The 19,443-nt window shown below is 44.8% G+C and overlaps 1 protein-coding gene across 1 annotated transcript; it reads left to right on the top strand.

Moving 5' to 3' along the window:
* Nucleotides 1–5,541: 5,541 nt before the first annotated feature.
* Nucleotides 5,542–19,439, top strand: LOC131131163 (receptor-type tyrosine-protein phosphatase beta-like). The gene is made up of 30 exons (XM_058075600.2): nt 5,542–6,512; nt 7,327–7,602; nt 7,668–7,931; nt 7,997–8,272; nt 8,366–8,632; nt 8,710–8,976; nt 9,053–9,316; nt 9,421–9,684; nt 9,788–10,051; nt 10,118–10,381; nt 10,456–10,725; nt 12,205–12,468; nt 12,553–12,819; nt 12,882–13,172; nt 13,237–13,515; nt 13,585–13,734; nt 13,828–14,083; nt 14,196–14,290; nt 14,362–14,467; nt 14,543–14,620; nt 15,310–15,330; nt 15,405–15,486; nt 15,570–15,660; nt 16,947–17,023; nt 17,095–17,229; nt 18,134–18,256; nt 18,339–18,502; nt 18,616–18,751; nt 18,832–18,939; nt 19,019–19,439. Exons 1-30 carry the CDS (start codon nt 5,693–5,695, stop codon nt 19,055–19,057), a joined length of 6,258 nt encoding a protein of 2,085 aa, XP_057931583.2. The 5' UTR covers nt 5,542–5,692; the 3' UTR covers nt 19,058–19,439.
* Nucleotides 19,440–19,443: the final 4 nt, after the last annotated feature.

Here is a 19,443-nt window from a genome sequence, read left to right as displayed (position 1 = left end):
CCATTATGACAGTGTGAAAAAAGGTTTTTTTGACATGTTTTGAATTTATTAAAAATAGAAAACAAAAAAATCACATTTACATAAGTATTCACAGCCTTTGCCATGAAGCTCAAAATTGAGCTCAGGTGCATCTTTTTTCCACTGATCATCCTTGAGATCTTTCTACAGCTTAATTGGAGTCCACCTGCAGTAAATTCAGTTGATTGGACATGATTTGGAAATATAATAACTGTCTATATAAGGTCCCACAGTTGACTGTGCATGTCAGAGCACAAACACCAAGCATGAAGTCAAAAGAACTGTCTGTAGACCTGCGAGACAGGATTGTCTTGAGGCACAAATCTGGGGAAGGATACAGAAAAATTTCTGCTGCTTTGAAGGTCCCAATGAGCACAGTGGCATCCATTATTCGTAAATGGAAGACGTTTGGAACCACCAGGACTCTTCCTAGAGCTGGCCGGCCTTCTAAACTGAGCGATCGGGGAAGAAGGGCCTTAGTCAGGGAGGTGACCAAGGCCCCGATGGTCACTCTGTCAGAGCTCCAGCGTTCCTCTGTGGAGAGAGGAGAGCCTTCCAGAAGGACAACCATCTCTGCAGCAATCCACCAATCAGGCCTGTATGGTAGAGTGGCCAGACGAAAGCCACTCCTTAGTAAAAGGAACATGGCAGCCCGTCTAGAATTTGCCAAAAAGCACCTGAATGACTCTCAGACCATGAGAAACAAAATTCTCTGGTCTGATGAGACAAAGATTGAACTCATGGTGTGAATGCCAGGCGCCATGTTTGGAGGAAACCAGGCACTGCTCATCACCAGGCCAATACCATCCCTACAGTGAAGCACGGTGGTGGCAGCATCATGCTGTGGGGATGTTTTTCAGCAGCAGGAACTGGCAGACTAGTCAGGATAGAAGGAAAATGAATGCAGCAATATATAGAGATATCCTGGATGAAAATATTGCTGCATTCATTTTTCCTTCTATCCTGACTAGTCGAATAATGGAGGCCACTGTGCTCATTGGGACCTTCAAAGCAGCAGAAATTTTTCTGTATCCTTCCCCAGATTTGTGCCTCAAGACAATCCTGTCTCGCAGGTCTACAGACAGTTCTTTTGACTTCATGCTTGGTGTTTGTGCTCTGACATGCACAGTCAACTGTGGGACCTTATATAGACAGTTATTATATTTCCAAATCATGTCCAATCAACTGAATTTACTGCAGGTGGACTCCAATTAAGCTGTAGAAAGATCTCAAGGATGATCAGTGGAAAAAAGATGCACATGGCAAAGGCTGTGAATACTTATGTAAATGTGATTTTTTTGTTTTCTATTTTTAATAAATTCAAAAAAAGTAAAAAAAAAAAAACTTGTTCACATTGTCATAATGGAGTATTTTGTGTAGAATTTTGAGGTAAGAGATTAAATTAATACAGTTTGGAATGAGGCTGTAACATGACAAAATGTGGAAAAAGTGAAGCGCTGTGAATACTTTCCGGATGCACTGTATTATGAAGTGTATTATGAACGTTATGAAGACTTAAAGCTGGTATTATTTGCGGATGATACCACTGCTTTTTGTTCTTGAGGGAGTACAGACGAATCATTAGAAAGGTCAGAGAAGAAATGGTCACACTAAAAAGATGGTTTGATGATAATAGATTGTCCTTGAACCTAAGTGAAACTAAAATCATGCTGTTTGGCAACAGCAGAAAGGACATGCACCAGCAAATACAATACATACGGTGTGGACATTGAAAGGGTGAACGAAAATAAATTTCTGGGATCACAATAGATGAAAATATGAGCCAGAAACCTCATATTACAAATATACAACATAAGGTGGCCAGAAATATTTCAGTATTGAACAAAGCAAAACTTGTTCTCAATTAGAAATCACTCCACACTCTTTATTGCTCTCTGGTTCTACCATATCTTACTTATTGTGTGGAAATATGGGATAATAACTATAAAAGCAATCTTCACTCGCTAAATGTACTGCAAAAAAGGTCAGTAAGGATAATTCATAATGCCGTCTACAGAGAACATACTAACTCCTTATTTCTAAAATCACAAATACTTCAACTTGCTGATATAGTTCATCTTCAAACAGCTAAAATAATGCATAAGGCTAAAAACAATGACCTAAAAATGTCATCCAATACTTTTCTACAAGAAGTACATTTGAAACACTTCTATGCTAGGACTACGTTATGCTAGCCATAGCATTTCAGTATGTGGAATCAAACTATGGAATGGATTGAGTAAGGACCTCAAACAATGCACAACGATGAACCAATTCAAGAAACAATACAAGCAGTTGATGTTTGCTAAATACAAGGATGAAGAGTCTTGAACCAGTCATGATGTGCTATATATATCACTATATTGACACTTACTATGGTACCCATTATGGCATTGGATGCTCATATCACCTTGTACTTCGGTACGAGGTGTATTAAAAAAACCCAAAAAAACCCTTAAACTGTATTATGGAAAGCAGGAAGTGAACAAATGTAACAGTTACTGGAGAGGGCAATAGCTCAATATCAGGAACCTCCAGGCTGGATGAAAATCTTAAGATCCTGAGCATGATAGACCCAAGAAATGACAGCTGAGCTGAATCCGATTGGCGGTCCTCCCAAATTCAGACCCTTACAATGCCGTGCAATAGCCATCCGACGGCATCTGCGGGAAAAGGGTTTCAAAACCGAAAAAGCAATTCAAAGACCTCGTCTCCTTCAACGCCATAAAACTGCCCGTTTAGACTTTGCCAGGGAAGCATCAAACACGGGATGTTGAAAGGTGGAAAAAATGTAACCTTGACTGTCCAGATGGCTTCCAACATTATTGGTATGACAAGGAGATCCACCTGAGATGTTTTCTACCCGGCACAGTAGAGGGGCGTCCATCATGATCTGGGGTGCTTTTCATTCAGTGGAACAATGGAGCTACAGGTGGTCCAGGGTCGTCAAACGGTGGCCGGGTACATCCCTCATGACCCTCGTCTGTGTAGTAACCGCTGAGTTTTTCAACAGGACATAATAACATCACTCTTTTGCACCTTCTCACATGTTCCCTGATTTAAATCCCATAGAGAACATCTAGGGATGGATGATCTTTACAAACATTTTTGCCTTTATTTATATTTTTTAGGAATTAATATGTCATGATATTAATAGAAAAAGGCTAACTTGTTTTTCCAGTGTGAAGGTCAGGATGTTCCGCCTCTTCCTCCCGGCCGTGCAGGAAGACAGGATGTCAGCTGGGATAGGCTCCATCTCACCCATCATGACCCCGAACGGGATAAGCGGTATAGAAGATGTATGGCTAGACATGTTGTCCATGTTCCACTCTGACCACACCTCACTTCCCTCCCCAAAAACTTTCATGTCAGCTCCATTTGGAAGCTCTAAATTGTCCTTGAGTGTCCATGCTTGTGTGTGCGCATGATGTTCAGTGGTATTTCCTGTCGTGTAAAATGCGTCGAAGAATTGAATGGAAGGAAACGTGGTGGTTGACTTTTTCCTGTGACAAAGTTACCGCCTGTTCGCTGGTGTGAGAAGTGTAGTCAGTGTGAAGTGTGAGTGGACTGGAGATATGGACGCTGGTCTTTTGGTTTTATTTCTGCTGCTCAATGTCACCACTGCTGGTGAGTACACTTATTTATATTAATTGGGACTTGAGATTATATATAAGTAAAGAATGATCTGCGTAACCAATTACACCAGGGGTCTCAAACTCAATTTACTTGGGGGCCACTGGAGCTAGGGTTTGGGCGAGACTGGGCCGCATCAGGTTTAAAAAAAAACAAAACAAAAAAACGGATTTATTAAAAACAGAAAAATGAATAAACTTTGCTTTGTTTTCGATTTTCTACAAGAAAAGCTCTGATAAAACATTCCACTGTTCTCAAATATCTTATTTTTTATTTTTCTACACAAAATAAAATGAAAAATAAATAAACAAATCAAGAATAAAGAAAATCAATCAATCAGTAATAAATAAATAAATATAATAATAACAATAAAACGGCAAATTATAAAAACTTAAGAAACCACATATAGTTGGTGGGTAGACAAATTATTTTTTTCAGATTAAAATTGACAAAGCATTATTAGAGCCCTGTAGACATGACAAAACACGACTATAGTCACATTTATACTCTTTTTATTTACAACATATTGTGCAACTGCAGGGTCTTGAGACACATGCGAACTCGCAAACTAGAGCGCTAGCGACCTAAATGGTAGCCTTCAAGTTGTTTCCTTTAAACTTAAATAGCCAAAAACGTACCACTTCCACACGGATAGGGAGGATAACTAAAAATAAAATTTTTCTGGGTACATGATACCATACAGCATCCATATCAAACGCGGGCCGCACTAACATTAAACTTTCATATCAAGGCGGGGGCCTCAAACTAGTGTCCTGCGGGCCACATTTGGCCCGTGGGCCGCATGTTTGAGACCCCTGAATTACTCTGTTTTCAGGAATTAGCTTTTTTTTACGTCAAATACATGAAAAATGTTTTCCATGTGATAGGATATTCTTCTCATTGTTATTAATATATGAGCACTTTATTGTAGCAAATTGTTTTTGTCTCTGTGGCCTATAATATGGGGCCTACACTGTACTTGTGGCACAATAATTTTTCTCATTACTTTCTAGACAAAAGCCGCACCTCCATTCTCGTCTCCTCCAGGAAGCCAGAAGGGTCAAATGTCACAGCCAGCGGCCCTTTGCTATCATCAACGCAAACTAGCGACCCTTCAACTTCTATTACAGGCGACCAGTCCACGAACGTCTCATCAGGATGGCAACATGCTACCCCCTCATTGTCATTGCCGAAGCAAGGTCAAGGGTCATCTGACAACGCAGTGACCGTTTCTCTGGGCAACACATCCACCGCTAAGACGCCGCCTACCGCCGCACGTCTTTCGCTGCGCACATCAGAGACTCAGCCTCTACCGTCAATGAGGTCTAGAAAGCCACCTGACTTGTCACACAGGTCACCGTTACCACCGACATCAGCAGGTCGGCGGGCATGGTCAACAAGTGTCAAGGCCACGTTAGCCCCGCCCACAACCGTGAAACCCGCAATAGCCACTGAACTCAGTGGACCGCTTTTAACAACGCCTGTGAGTACACCTTCAACTTCACCTGAAAGCACAGCTTCGACCTCACCTGAAACCGAAACCACACCCTCAACCTCACCTGTGAACGTGTCTTCAACTTCACCTGTGACCACACCTTCAAGCCCAACTGTAATCATGGCTTCAATCTCACCTGTGTCTCTGATCACATCTTCAACCTCACCCATAACCATGCCTTCAACCGCAACCATAATCGGGGCTTCAAACTCACTTGTGAGCATGCCTTCGACCGCAACGATAAGCATGGCGTCAAATGGACCAGTGACCAAGCCTTCAATCACAGATTCAAATTCACCTGTAAATGTCCCTTCAACACCTGTAGCAACTATGGCTAGAATCACGGCTTCAACCTCGCGTGACACCACACCTTCAACTACACCTGAAGACACGCCTTCAACCTCACCTTTACCTGTAACTAAACTTTTAACAACACCTGTAGCAACACTGTCAAACTCACCTGGAAGTATTCCTTCAACCTCACCCAAACCTGTAACCAAACCTTTACCAACACTTATAACAACACAGTCAACTTCGCCTGTAGCCATGCCTTCAACAACACCTATAACCACACCTTCAACCTCACTCAAACCTTTACCAACACTTATAACAACACAGTCAACTTCGCCTGTAACCATGCCTTCAACAACACCTATAACCCTGCCCTCAACCTCACCCAAACCTGTAACCAAACCTTTACCAACACCGATAACAACACTGTCAACTTCACCTGTAACGATGCCTTCAACAACACCTATAACCACACCTTCAACCTCACCCAAACCTGTAACCAAACCTTTAACAACACCTATAACAACACTGTCAACGTTGCCTGTAACCATGCCTTCAACAACACCTACAACCACACCTTCAACCTCACCCAAACCTGTAACCAAACCATTAACAACACTGTCGACTTCGTCTGTAACCATGCCTTCAACAACACCTATAGCCACACCTTCAACCTCACCCAAACCTGTAACCAAACCTCTACCAACACCTGTAGCGACACAGTCAACTTCACCTGAAGCCATGACTTCAACAACACCCGCAACCACGCCTTCAACTTCACCTGTACCTGTAACCGCACCTTCAACACCGCCTCTGAGCACAGCACTAAGCTGTTCCGCTAATTTCACGCAAGCGAAGGCCACAACGGATTCAATCATGCTGACCTTCAGCACACCACATTTGTGCTCGAGCTTCTCGGTGATGGTGCACAACAGCGTTGGCGACTGTGAGCCAACGGGGCAACTCAGTGACGCCTTCACATGTGAAATCGCCTCACTGGAGGCGGGGACTTTGTACCACCTGAGCGTCATCTCTGCTGTGAACGGAGGGGGAGGCAACGTGTCAGTGCGCACAGGTAAGAGTCCAAGGTTGTCTTGTCATGTCTCACCATTAGGTGGCAATGTGTGAGTGGAACCTCTGCTTGTTGTTGACTGTCTCAGTTCATTATGCCTCAAGAGTAGTACCCTGGGGGATAAATATCTTTCCAACTTTAGATACTTTGTCCTTCCAGAAAAGGTGTACTGTATTATTGAAAGTGTCCTGTCTCAACTTCCTGTGGTCATGAAGTAAGTGTGTTTATAGCAGACGCAGACTTCCTGTCTCGCATTGTTCCATTGTTGCTGACGTGCGGTGAAGCAGCGCTCTCTTTTACTGATTGTGATTAGCCCGAAATGCAGCTCAACTTGCGGGTCGGGCTGCACGGCGGTCTAGTGGTTAGCGCACAGACCTCACAGCTAGGAGACCAGGGTTCAATTCCACCCTCGGCCATCTCTGTGTGTTCTCCCCGTGCATGCATGGGTTTTCTCCGGGTACTCCGGTTTCCTCTCACATTCCAAAAACATGCTAGGTTAATTGGTGACTCCAAATTGTCCATAGGTATGAATGTGAGTGTGAATGGTTGTTTGTCTATATGTGCCCTGTGACTGGCCGCCTCTCGCCCAAAGACAGCTGGGATAGGCTCCAGCACCCCTGCCACCCTTGTGAGGAAAAAGCGGTAGAAAATGAATGAATGAATGTTCAAGTCACCGACTTAACCAAGACAATGAAACCACCAAGGAACAGATCAAACACCACTAGGGTCTGATCAATGCATATCTTCAGTGACCTATAAAAGATTTTAGTGAAAGTGAAGGAGTTGCATTGAGTTGCGTTTCTGTGTCGTTTGGCAGACCCGCTTGGTCCGACCCAGCTGGAAGTCCACAAGAATCAGAATGATTCCTCAAGCCTGCTGGTATCCTGGTCTCCTTCCAAGGGTCACGTGGATTGGTATGATGTAATTCTAGAGGACTCTGGATCCGGATCTATCCGCAGGGTGCGTGTATTGGGAAGCGCACCCTCCCAGTTGGTTTTCGGGTCTCTAGTCCCTGGCACTCGGTACAAGGTGGGGCTAATCGTGACAGCTGGGGAGAAGAGCACGGCGCCCGTGCACGTGTTAGCATATACAGGTGAGGTCAAAGCCATATTTGTTCACATGGACTCCAAATATCATCGTCTCTGCGGTCCACCTCAGCTCCCGCCTCGGTGTCCAACTTGAAGCTGGAGAACAACGGCCGCACCAACCAACTGCGTGCCTCCTGGCACCCACCTGTAGGGGGCGTCAACTTTTACCATGCGACCCTGTCAGCCAATGGCGCTGCCCCCTTGCAACTGCACCTGAGTCCAAATATAACTCGGGCGGTTTTCCGGGACCTGACTCCAGGGCGCCACTATCAGCTGTCACTGCGCACTCAAACAGAAGGAGGCACCGCGGAAGCTAAGACTAGCATGACAACAGGTACCATGTAATTCTCAATCAATATAATAATGATTCGATTCCAAATAGTGCTTTTTGTGTGGCAGTTCCTGACGCAGTGTCGGCGATGTCTGCTCGTTCTCTGTCTGATGGCACTGCCTTGAGTCTCACTTGGATGCCCCCCGATGGCGACTGGGACAACTACAGTGTGTCGCTGTGGAACGGCTCCATGGTTCTGCGTAACGAAACTGTCAGCAAGCTAAGCAGGCACTATGTATTCTTTGTCACCAGCCTGGGCCTGATACCAGGCCGGGCGTATGGCGTGGCAGTCACGGTTCACAGTGGGACTATGAGTAACACGGCGCGGTGTCAAGGACGACTAGGTTTGTTCTATTGTTTGTATACTTTTACTTCCTGTTAAGAAATCATTGAAGATAAGACAGTTTATTGACAGATACTCTGTACCCCTTCCTTAGCTCCTCAGCCGGTTCAGCAGCTTCTCGTCAGTCATGCCGACGAGTCCACCATCAGCGTCCAGTGGCATAGCCCCCTCGGCGAGTGGGATGGCATCATGGTGGTTCTCCAACTAGCCAATACAGACTCAATCATAGCTCAGAAGCTTCTCCCTCAGGAGGCCAAAGGTTGCACCTTTAGCAAGCTCTCATCAGGACGTCTGTACACCATAAGCGTGACAACCAGTAGCAGCAACCTGAGTAGCTCTGCTTCTATCAACACATGGACCAGTACGATTTTTGAACCATTCAGTTTTTTATGCCGAACAACTAAAAATGTGTACCTCATGGTTGTGGTGTCCTTTTAGCTCCATTTCAGGTAAACAGACTGCAGGTTTCTAACTTGGGAAGCACTGAGAGCCTCCTGGCTCAGTGGGATCAAACTAGCGGGGACCTAGACATGTACCTGGTGCTGCTGGTCCACAAAGGCAGCGTCATCAAGAACGAGAGTGTAGCAGCCGACGCCACCAGTCTCAGCTTCCATGACCTGAAGCCTGGCGCCCTCTACAAAGTGGTGGTGACCACTGTCCGAGCAGGACGTATATCCAGGCAGTCTGTGGCTGAGGGACGCACGGGTAAGGCCAGCAGGAGAATCAAAGAAACCAAAGCAGACTTTTTTTCAACTTTTTGTGGTTCTTCTTGTCTTCTTAGTCCCCGCTGCCGTTGGCGAGGTAACGGTCAGTAACAACGGCCGCACAGACTTCCTTAGCGTGTCATGGGGTGCTGCTCCAGGTGAGGTGGACAGTTACCTGGTGACCCTGAAGGACCGAGACAAGACGCTTCACACGCTTGTCGTCTCCAAATCAAGTCACGAGTGTGTTTTTAACTCGCTTGTGTCCGGTCGCCTCTACAACATCTCCATCTGCACTCGCAGCGGAACCTTCCAGAACTTCACCTCTGTTCTACAGAGAACACGTGAGTGTCATACATGATATTGCTTTTGGTAATTTGGCGCTGCTGCCAAAATAAAGGCTTAAAACGTAGAGGTGAAAAGTTCTTTCAATGCTTGTCGTTACCAGAACCCTCAAAAGTCCAGAACCCTACAGCGATACATGGGGCCCGTGACGACTTCCTGAAGGTGTACTGGCATCCTGCGTCTGGAGACTTTGACTTATATCAAGTGTCCATCAAGCACAACAATGTTAAGTTGCAGAACCAGACGGTGCCAAAGATGCAGAATGAGTGCGTCTTTTACAATTTGGTACCAGGGCGACTCTACACGGTTGTAGTGAGCACCTGGAGCGGGACCTACGAGACCAGCACCTCCACCCATGGTCGCACCTGTGAGTGCTTGCTGTCTTTGTTTGGTGACATCATCTGTCATGATTCCTGCACAACTTTATTGACACTGATAAATTAGCAATGCACTTCTTATTAATCCTCCAGTCCCAGCGGCCGTGCGCTCCTTGTACATCGCCAAGCAGACCTCGGAGAACCTTCGGGTGGTGTGGTTGGCAGCCCTGGGTGATGTGGATCACTACGAGGTGCAGCTGCTTTTTAACGACATGAAAGTGTTCCCTCCGATCACTCTTGGTAGCAGCGTGGGAGAGTGCGTGGTGTCTTCGCTCACACCTGGACGTCTCTACAAGATCCTGGTATCCACTTTCAGTGGCCCCAACCAGAGGACCCAGTTCATCGAGGGCCGCACAGGTCAGGCATACCGAGGGCGTACATAGAAGAGTACAAATATTCACACCTCATTTGTCTACTGTTAAGTACCCAGTCAAGTAAAGAACATCCTTGTGAGTAATGGCGGAGACAGCGGCAGTCTGAAGGTGAGCTGGACGGCGGGTCAAGGAGATGTGGACCGGTACGTTGTGGTTCTGTACAGACAGAACCGTCAACTAGACATACGCCCCGTCCTCAAACATCAAAACCAAGTGGTGTTTGGCTCGCTGCAGCCCGGTCAGCTGTACGGAGTGACAGTGCAGGCCATCAGTGGTGAGCTGTATAACAATGACACGGCGTACGGGCGCACAGGTGAGGCTCAGGTCTTGTGCAACCTTTTTTTTTTTTTGGTCAGACTCTGAAGGCATGTCATGTCCTGTGCTCAGTCCCGTCAGCTGTGATAGCACTGCAGGTGGAGAACCCGACCGGTACCGGCAGCCTGCAGGCGAGCTGGCAGGTAGCTGCAGGTGTGTCGGACGGCTACTTCCTGCAGTTACTTGATGAACAAGGTGGTGTCTTAGTAAACGCCACGCTGCCCCCTACGTGCACCAAGCACATTTTCAACAGTCTCACCCCAGGAAGGAAGTACCGCCTTCTGGTACAGACCATCAGCGGGGAACTCCAAAGCACTGGGGTCAGTGCCCAAGCTTGCACACGTATGTACAGACGTTCTGTTTGTGCAGCTAAGCCATGACTACTTCACATGCCCAACTGTTTTAACTCTGCTGAGTTCCTTAACCCTTGTATTATGTTGAAAAAAAATTACATTGATTATGTTGCGGGTCGGGCTGCACGGCGGTCTAGTGGTTAGCGCGCAGAACTCACAGCTAGGAGACCAGGGTTCAATTCCACCCTTGGCCATCTCTGTGTGGAGTTTGCATGTTCTCCCCGTGCATGCATGGGTTTTCTCCGGGGACTCCGGTTTCCTCCCACATTCCAAAAACATGCTAGGTTAATTAGCGACTCCAAATTGTCCATAGGTATGAATGTGAGTGTGAATGGTTGTTTGTCTATATGTGCCCTGGATTGGCTGGCGACCGGTCCAGAGTGTACCCCGCCCCTCGCCCAAAGACAGCTGGGATAGGCTCCAGCACCCCCGTGACCCTTGTGAGGAAAAGTGGTAGAAAATGAATGAATGAATGTTACTGTGTAAATCCACTCAAAACAGTCAAAAAATCAGGTTAACCAATAACAACTTTATTTTAGATTATATAAGCATTTAGAAAAGAGACATACAATAAATTTTTAATACCAACACTATGTTTAAGTTAAGTTTTTCCCTCTTCACAAACACTTTTTTTCCATTTAACTTTAACTTTAACGCTCAGATTTTCAATGTTCAACAGTTTTAGTGTTCTCCACATGATGGACAGAATGTAACTGTATGCTTTCTGCAGATGCAATTCTTGCATTTCACACAAGAGGTACTTGTTTTACTGTCCTCTCGGAAGGGACAGACATGGCATCTTCTGGTTCTTCTCAGATGCTCCTCCAGGTAGCTTTCCTGTGTAATACTTGCATATTCCATGCATATCTAGATTTTGTACAATCTAGATCATCAATAAGAATCTCTTCCTCTGCATCACAAGTTTCTTCAGCTTCAGCTGTAAACCCTCTGGAGCTCATTTTTGGTGTGCATCTCGAAGAGATGACATGAGAACAGTGCCAAGGACAAGGGAGAGAAAGTTCCTCCTCTACACACACCTGAGGTCTGAATGGCTCTTCAAAGGCAATCAAAATACAAAATAATTGGACAGTCAATCAAAGAGACATGTTTTTTTCTGGATCTGAACAGCTATATACCCACATTAAAGTGGGTATAATCATCTTTGTATACAAACTCAGCACGACACATCAAAGTGTCCAAATTTTACACACCAGTTCATGACCCTAGATGAGGAAAAGTCACAAAATTTCATAAAGAAAAAGAAAGGATAACCAGTACTTTGGTCAACACAAAAACTGAAATGTGTCAAATTGATACATTGAACATAATACAAGGGTTAAGAAGGGACAGTCAATGCAGAAATTGAGCTTAGGAAGTTAGCATAAATGGGGGGTGGTGATATGCCGCTCCCAGTTTTACAGTGTGAGCTTGCAGCTTTAGGGTGTAACCTGCTTCCTCTTCCTATCAGGCCCTGCGGCCGCAACTCATCTATCACTCAAGAGCAACACCACCACCAGCCTATCCTTCCACTGGAGTCGGCCAGTGGGTCACTTTGATTCGTACGACATATTACTGTACAATAATGATAACACCTTGCACGAGCGACGTCGTGTTCCACCTTCCAGCCAGGACTGCTTTTTCCAGGGCCTCCGTCCTGGTTCCGCATATAAGATGGTGGTTGTGGCGCGAAGTGGAGAGCAAAGTAATGACTCTAGCGTGTGGGTCAGAACAGGTGAGGACACTGAGACCGGCAAAATCAGGGTTAATGACTTGGGTCAACTTGTGGGACCAACACTAATATATCCCCTCTCCTCAGTCCCGCCAGCTGTTACGTCACTGCAGGTTCAGAGCAGGAACCAGTCGGACCTCCTGCAGGTCAACTGGAGACAGGGTGAAGGTGAAGTGAGCAGTTACCTCCTGACGCTCTACGCCCCTGATGGCTCACAGCAGGCACAGAAACAGCTACCGCCGGAGGTCACAGAGTTTGTTTTCAGCCACCTCAAACCTGGCCAACTGTATCGCGTTGAGGTGCTTAGTCGTAGCGGCGAGCTAACAAATGGCGCCAGCATCCAGGGCCGAACAGGTGAGATAAGAAGACATTGGAAAATCACCTGAGCAGTAAAAGGACATCTTCTATCTTCTCAGCTCCCAGACAGCCAAGCTCATTGCTGTTTGGAGGAGTGACCAACACCTCCTTGGAGGTCACCTGGACGGCCCCCCTTGACTCCGACTATGATGACTTTGACCTGCAGTGGACGCCGCAGGACACGGTGACCATCATCAACCCCTACGAGAGTCGCACATCCGGCAGTCGGATCCTGAGAGGGATGTTCCCGGGACGCCTTTACAACTTTACCCTGCGTTCCGTCAGTGGGGGTACACAACTCGGGGTGCCGCCTTCCTACAGCCTACCTGTCCAAAGCAGCATTCGCACCAGTAGGTGACCCCCCGTACATCAGGAGTGAATTCATGCTCGACCTAAACTTTGCTTTGGCTGCAGAACCTTCGCCTGTGCATGGCCTGCACTGCCGCCCTCAGAGCTCTACTTCCATTTCCTGCTCCTGGGTGCCCCCGGAGGCCGAGTTTGACTCCTACACCATTGAGTGCGTGCACAAGGGCTCGCAGAGTTTGGTCTACTCACGCCGCACAGGCCGCCTATCCACCACCTATGTTATCAGTCAATTGGAGCCCCACAAACACTACACTGTTTGGGTCAAGGTCATCTCTGACGCCACGACAAGTGAAGCGGCGCATGACAGTGCGGTCACTATGATCGACCGTAAGTCATGTACAGGTCCAAAACGGTGGAGCTGCTCCCTGCGGAATAACTTCATGAAACTGTCCACAGGTCCTCCTGTGCCGCCCCTCAGCACTCGAGTAGACTTCACATCAGTGCTGGTCACCAAGTCGTCAATCTTCTTCACGTTCAATTGTAGCTGGTTCAGTGATGTCAACGGCGCCGTCAAGTTCTTCACCGTGCTTGTGACAGAGTCAGAAGGCAAAGGAGCACTTCAACATTTTACCTTCTGGCATCTGCAAGTTCGAGTTGCTAAGCTGTTTTTCTTACACTACTCTACTTGATCCTGTGAAGGTGTGGACGGCGAGCATCTAGACCGGCGCCATCCACTGCCCTCCTATGTGGACTACAGCTCCAACAGTTCCATCAAGTCCTACCAGACGGCCGTCTTTGCCAGCAGCTCCAGTGACACTTGCAGCTTTGATATAACTTTGGGAACAGGAATGGACTCGCTAGGGGGATCCTGTGATCGCCCAGACCTGCGTTCTGATCTACGGACCGGTATAAGGCACTTTTGTGATGGACCGCTCAAACCCAAAACCTCTTACAGGTGCTCACACACACACTTCATACATATTACAGCATTACAATAACATTGTGGCAATAGCATTACAATAGAAAGGATATATTGGCATTGAAACACACACATGATTCTCATTTAGGCTCAGCATTCGGGCATTCACACAACTCTTTGACGACTCTTCTCCGCCATTGTATGCCGACACCTTCCTGTCGCTACCTGTCGTGACGGCAGCAGGTAAGCTCTACAACACATGCGTGTGTGTGTGTGCCCAAATAACCCATGGCTTCACCTGTGTCGCCTGGCAGACCCTCTAAGCGGCATCATAGAAGGTATCAGTGCCGCTGTCATCCTGATGGCTGTCATTGCAATAGTTGCAACGCTGCTCATTTACAGGCGCAACAAACGCAAAGTGTGAGTTCCCGTCACTGTGTGTGTGTGTTTGTGTGTGTGTGTGTAGATTAGTGTACTAAATGCTGTGGTTCAAAGTATGCAGGAGAGAGCAGCAGTTGATATGTGTGTGAGAAGAGAGCGACCGTCACCACGGGGTCACCTAGGAGTTAGAGGGTGAGATCATGTGACTTGTCCTAATGCACGCTACCGACCCTACATACTTTCTTTATTTCTTTTCTTAATTTATTTCAGATAATGCATACTATATTACATTATTCTTTCTCACATATACACTTACAATACAATACACTTACAATATCTATTTATATACATATATATTTATATATATATACACATATACATATATACATATATACATATATATATACACATACACACACACATACATGCACACACACAACGCCTCATTACTACACATGTCTGAAAAGAAGCAGGAAGAAGCAAAGCTTATTAAATCCTACCCCTTCTCCACGCCATAACAGTTACCAATTCAATAAGTGATTTTTTCCACACATATAATCACAGAATCTTACATAAGACAAAACAACAAAAGAATACATTTACATACATTACATTTAGAGTTGTCAGTGTACAGTTTGTATAGCAGCATTGAATACACAGTATATTACAGTATTCCAACTATCATGGTGTAGCCCAGTTTGTGGTCAGTCAGTCAGTCAGTGAGTACAAGCGGCATAGAAAATGGATTGATGGATGTTGGAATTCATCTTTTCAAAAAAATGCGGGCATCTGCTATACACTGACTACTCTAAATGTCTCAAGTAAGAATGCACCAATTATGTTATGAGAAAGGACTAAAGGTTATTTTTTTTTCTTCCTAGGAAGCGTCGTCACATGATCAGGTAAAAGAAAAAGTGAATGTTTCTTTGAGTCATACTTCCTTGGTAGTTGCTCATGTCGAACTGTGCTCCATCAGTCCCATCAGCGCGGCTGACTTTGAGCGTCACTACAACAAACTTCAAGCTGACGCCCGCTTCCTGCTTTCGGGCGAGTACGAGGTAATACTTGTGTCCATTTTGCAACAAGTGCTTCATATTGTTAGCCCTACTTACTAGATACTATATCTACGCTTTTATGTCAGAACCTGAAAGATGTCGGTCGAAACCAAGCGTTGGACTCAGCTCTGCTGCCGGAGAACCGTGGCAAGAACCGATACAACAACATCCTGCCTTGTGAGTCTGTCATACACACACAGACACGAACGACAACAACGAACTGGCTTACAGGGAGGAAGTGAAACACCTCGTGGATTCCAGGTTTAGAGACAGCTATTTCCCCCTGGCCATCAGACTGCTGAATGCCAAATAAGCCCCTCTACCTGCCCACATGCACAACCAAAACTTTAAATTATTGTTATTCTAAATTATTTCAATTATTTGTACAAATTACTGTTTACGCTGTACATTGTTCATATTTGATGTCATCTATTTATTCTCCACATATTTATTATTTATTATTTATTATTTATTATTTATTATTTATTATTTATTATTTATTATTTATTATTTATTATTTATTATTTATTATTTATTATTTATTATTTATTATTTATTATTTATTATTTATTATTTATTATTTATTATTTATTATTTATTATTTCATTTTCTACCGCTTTTCCTCACGAGGGTCGCGGGGGTGCTGGAGCCTATCCCAGCTGTCTTGGGGCGAGAGGCGGGGTACACCCTGGACTGGTCGCCAGCCAATCACAGGGCACATATAGACAAACAACCATTCACACTCACCTTCATACCTATGGACAATTTGGAGTCGCCAATTAACCTAGCATGTTTTTGGAATGTGGGAGGAAACCGGAGTACCCGGAGAAAACCCACGCATGCACACGGAGAACATGCAAACTCCACACAGAGATGGTCAAGGGTGGGAATTGAACCCTGGTCACCTAGCTGTGAGGTATGCGCGCTAACCACTAGACCGCCCTTATTTATTATTTATTATTTATTATTTATTATTTATTATTTATTATTTATTATTTATTATTTATTATTTATTATTTATTATTTATTATTTATTATTTATTATTTATTATTTATTATTTATTATTTATTATTTATTATTTATTACACAGGAGCTATGGCTATGGCTATGGCTATGGCTATGGCTATGGCTATGGCTATGGCTATGGCCATGGCTATGGCTATTATGGCTATGGCTATGGCGATGGCGATGGCGATGGCGATGGCGATGCCTATGCCTATGCCTATGCCTATGCCTATGCCTATGCCTATGCCTATGCCTATGCCTATGCCTATGCCTATGCCTATGCCTATGCCTATGCCTATGCCTATGCCTATGCCTATGCCTATGCCTATGCCTATGCCTATGCCTATGCCTATGCCTATGCCTATGCCTATGCCTATGCCTATGCCTATGCCTATGCCTATGCCTATGCCTATGCCTACACATCAGGGAGCTGGTCACTGAGTGCATTTGTTTGCAGACGACTCAACAAGAGTGAAGCTGTCATACGTGGATGATGACCCCTGCTCAGACTATATCAATGCCAGTTACATCCCTGTGAGACACACAAACACACACACACATCATGAAGCTGACTCTTCCTCACAAACTCACATATTGTGTTTCAGGGAAATAACTTCCGTCGGGAGTACATTGCCACCCAGGGGCCGCTGCCAGGAACCAAAGATGACTTCTGGAAGATGGTGTGGGAGCAAAACGTGCACAACGTCGTGATGGTCACCCAGTGTGTTGAGAAAGGCCGGGTAACTAAGTCCTCTATAAAGTCAACATATAGTCTGTAATATAAATAACATTTCACCTTTCACATTTCATTGTGCCGTTTTTGCACTTAAGACACATCAGAGCAGGGGTCTCAAACTCAATTTACCTGGGGGCCACTGGAGCTAGGGTCTGGGTGAGACTGGGCCGCATCAGGTTTTCCAAAAAAAAAAAAAAAACGCATTTATTAAAAACAGAAAAATGAAAAAACTTTGCTTTGGTTCCAATTTTCTACAATAAAAGCGCTGATAAAACATTGCACTGTTCTCAAATATCTTAATTTTTATTTTTCTGCACAAAATAAGATGAAAAATAAATAAACAAATCAAGAAAAAAGAAAATCAATCAGTAATAAATAAATATAATAATAATAATAAAACGGCAAATAATAAAAACTTAACAAACCACATATAGTTGGTGGGTAGACAAATTCTTTTTTTCAGATTAAAATGAACAAAGCAGTATTAGAGCCCTGTAGACATGACAAAACACGACTATAGTCACATTTATACTCTTTTTATTTACAACATATTGCGCAACTGCAGGGTCTTGAGACACATGCTAACTCGCAAACTAGAGAGCTAGCGACCTAAACGGTAGCCTTCAAGTTATTTCCTTTAAACTTAAATAGCCAAAAACGTACCACTTCCACACGGATAGGGAGGATAACTATTAACAGTTATTTAACCTTTAACATGAACATTAATCAAACGTAGTAATTTTTTCTGGGTACATGATACCATACAGCATCCATATCAAACTTGCGCCGGCCGCACTAACATTAAACTTTCATATCAAGGCAGGGGCCTCAAACTAGTGTCCTGCGGGCCGCGTGTTTGAGACCCCTGCATTAGAGCATTTAGGCTAATAATAAGTGTGTGTGTGCAGGTCAAATGTGATCACTACTGGCCGCAGGACCATGAGCCTCTTTACTATGGAGACCTGATTGTCCAGATGCTGTCTGAGTCCGTTCTTCCTGAGTGGACCATCCGAGAGTTCAACATCTGCAGCGTAAACAATCAATCATTGTTTACATGACTCGGCAGTTCGAGAGCATTGTGGGTAATTTATTGTTTGCGTGTGTGTGTTACAGGAGGATGATCTAAGGTCCATCCGACTCATTCGGCACTTCCACTTCACCGTGTGGCCCGATCATGGGGTCCCAGACACTACCCAATCCCTGGTGCAGTTTGTCAGAACTGTTCGAGACTACGTCAACAGGAGTCCTGGTTCTGGACCCACTGTGGTCCACTGCAGGTAGGACCAGTCAAAAGTTTTGAGACACTTATTGTATGAGAAAGTGTATCCAAACGTTTAGTGTAAAAGATGTGTTGTATAATGATTCATGTTGATGTTGTGTTGTGCGTCAGCGCCGGTGTGGGTCGTACAGGAACCTTCATTGTTCTGGATCGTGTTCTGCAGCAGTCGGACAACTCGGACATGTTGGACATTTTTGGATGCGTCTTTGAACTCCGCCTTCACCGCTCACACATGGTGCAGACAGAGGTGTGTGGACAAATACCCAGTATTCATAAAAAAATGATTCATTCATTATTCTTCATGTTCCCTGCTGACATACGTTGCAGCGTCAGTACGCGTTCCTTCACCAGTGCATCCGTGATGTGTTGCGAGCCAGGAAGTTGTGTCACGAGCAGGATGACATGGTTGTGTATGAAAACGTCAACTTGAGTGAGGTGAGGGTTTTTTTGCTTTCTTTTTCTTTCCCAACATGGCGTGTCAGCGACTGCAAATGTTGCGTTTGTGTGTCCTCAGAGGCTGCATGTGAGACATTCAGACCATTTCATCATCTGATACAGTATGTTGCATTAATTGTGCATGGGGCCTTACGGTGCTGTTGCAGTTACCATGTTTGCCTTCAGTCAGGATGTACCCAGCATATCACTCGCTAGGATCCTAATTAGTGACCCTAATGAGGAAGCCTATAGAAAATGGATGAACGGATAATGATGCCTGTGTGTACATATTGTGGTTGATTGTAATGCATTTTTTGGCACATTGCTTACTGTTCAGATTTATAAAAGATTCACCTCTTTATATATAGTTTTATATATTTTATTTATCAGACGAGGTATAATCATTATTTTGATATTATAAAGAGATGTATTATGTTTTGTATTTTCAATAGATGTAAATGTGACATTTGGTAGTCTCTTTTAATAAATCAGCTAATGTGTGTT

This window comes from Doryrhamphus excisus, linkage group LG1, assembly GCF_037039965.1.
Source record: "Doryrhamphus excisus strain RoL-2023G ecotype Guam linkage group LG1, RoL_Dexc_Guam_v1.1, whole genome shotgun sequence".
In the NCBI taxonomy this organism is placed as follows: Eukaryota; Metazoa; Chordata; class Actinopteri; order Syngnathiformes; family Syngnathidae; genus Doryrhamphus; species Doryrhamphus excisus.
The sequence above is the reverse complement of the archived record's forward strand: the minus strand, read 5'-3'. Positions and strand labels throughout refer to the sequence as shown.

Excerpts from the sequence above, each read along its gene's own strand:
- LOC131131163 (XM_058075600.2), top strand. The coding sequence starts at position 5,693 with ATGCCTTCAACAACACCTATAACCACACCTTCAACCTCACTCAAACCT. Across the intron at positions 8,273-8,365 it reads GCGGTGTCAAGGACGACTAG|CTCCTCAGCCGGTTCAGCAG; the intron begins GTTTGTTCTATT and ends CCCCTTCCTTAG. Across the intron at positions 13,173-13,236 it reads CCAAAGCAGCATTCGCACCA|AACCTTCGCCTGTGCATGGC; the intron begins GTAGGTGACCCC and ends CTTTGGCTGCAG.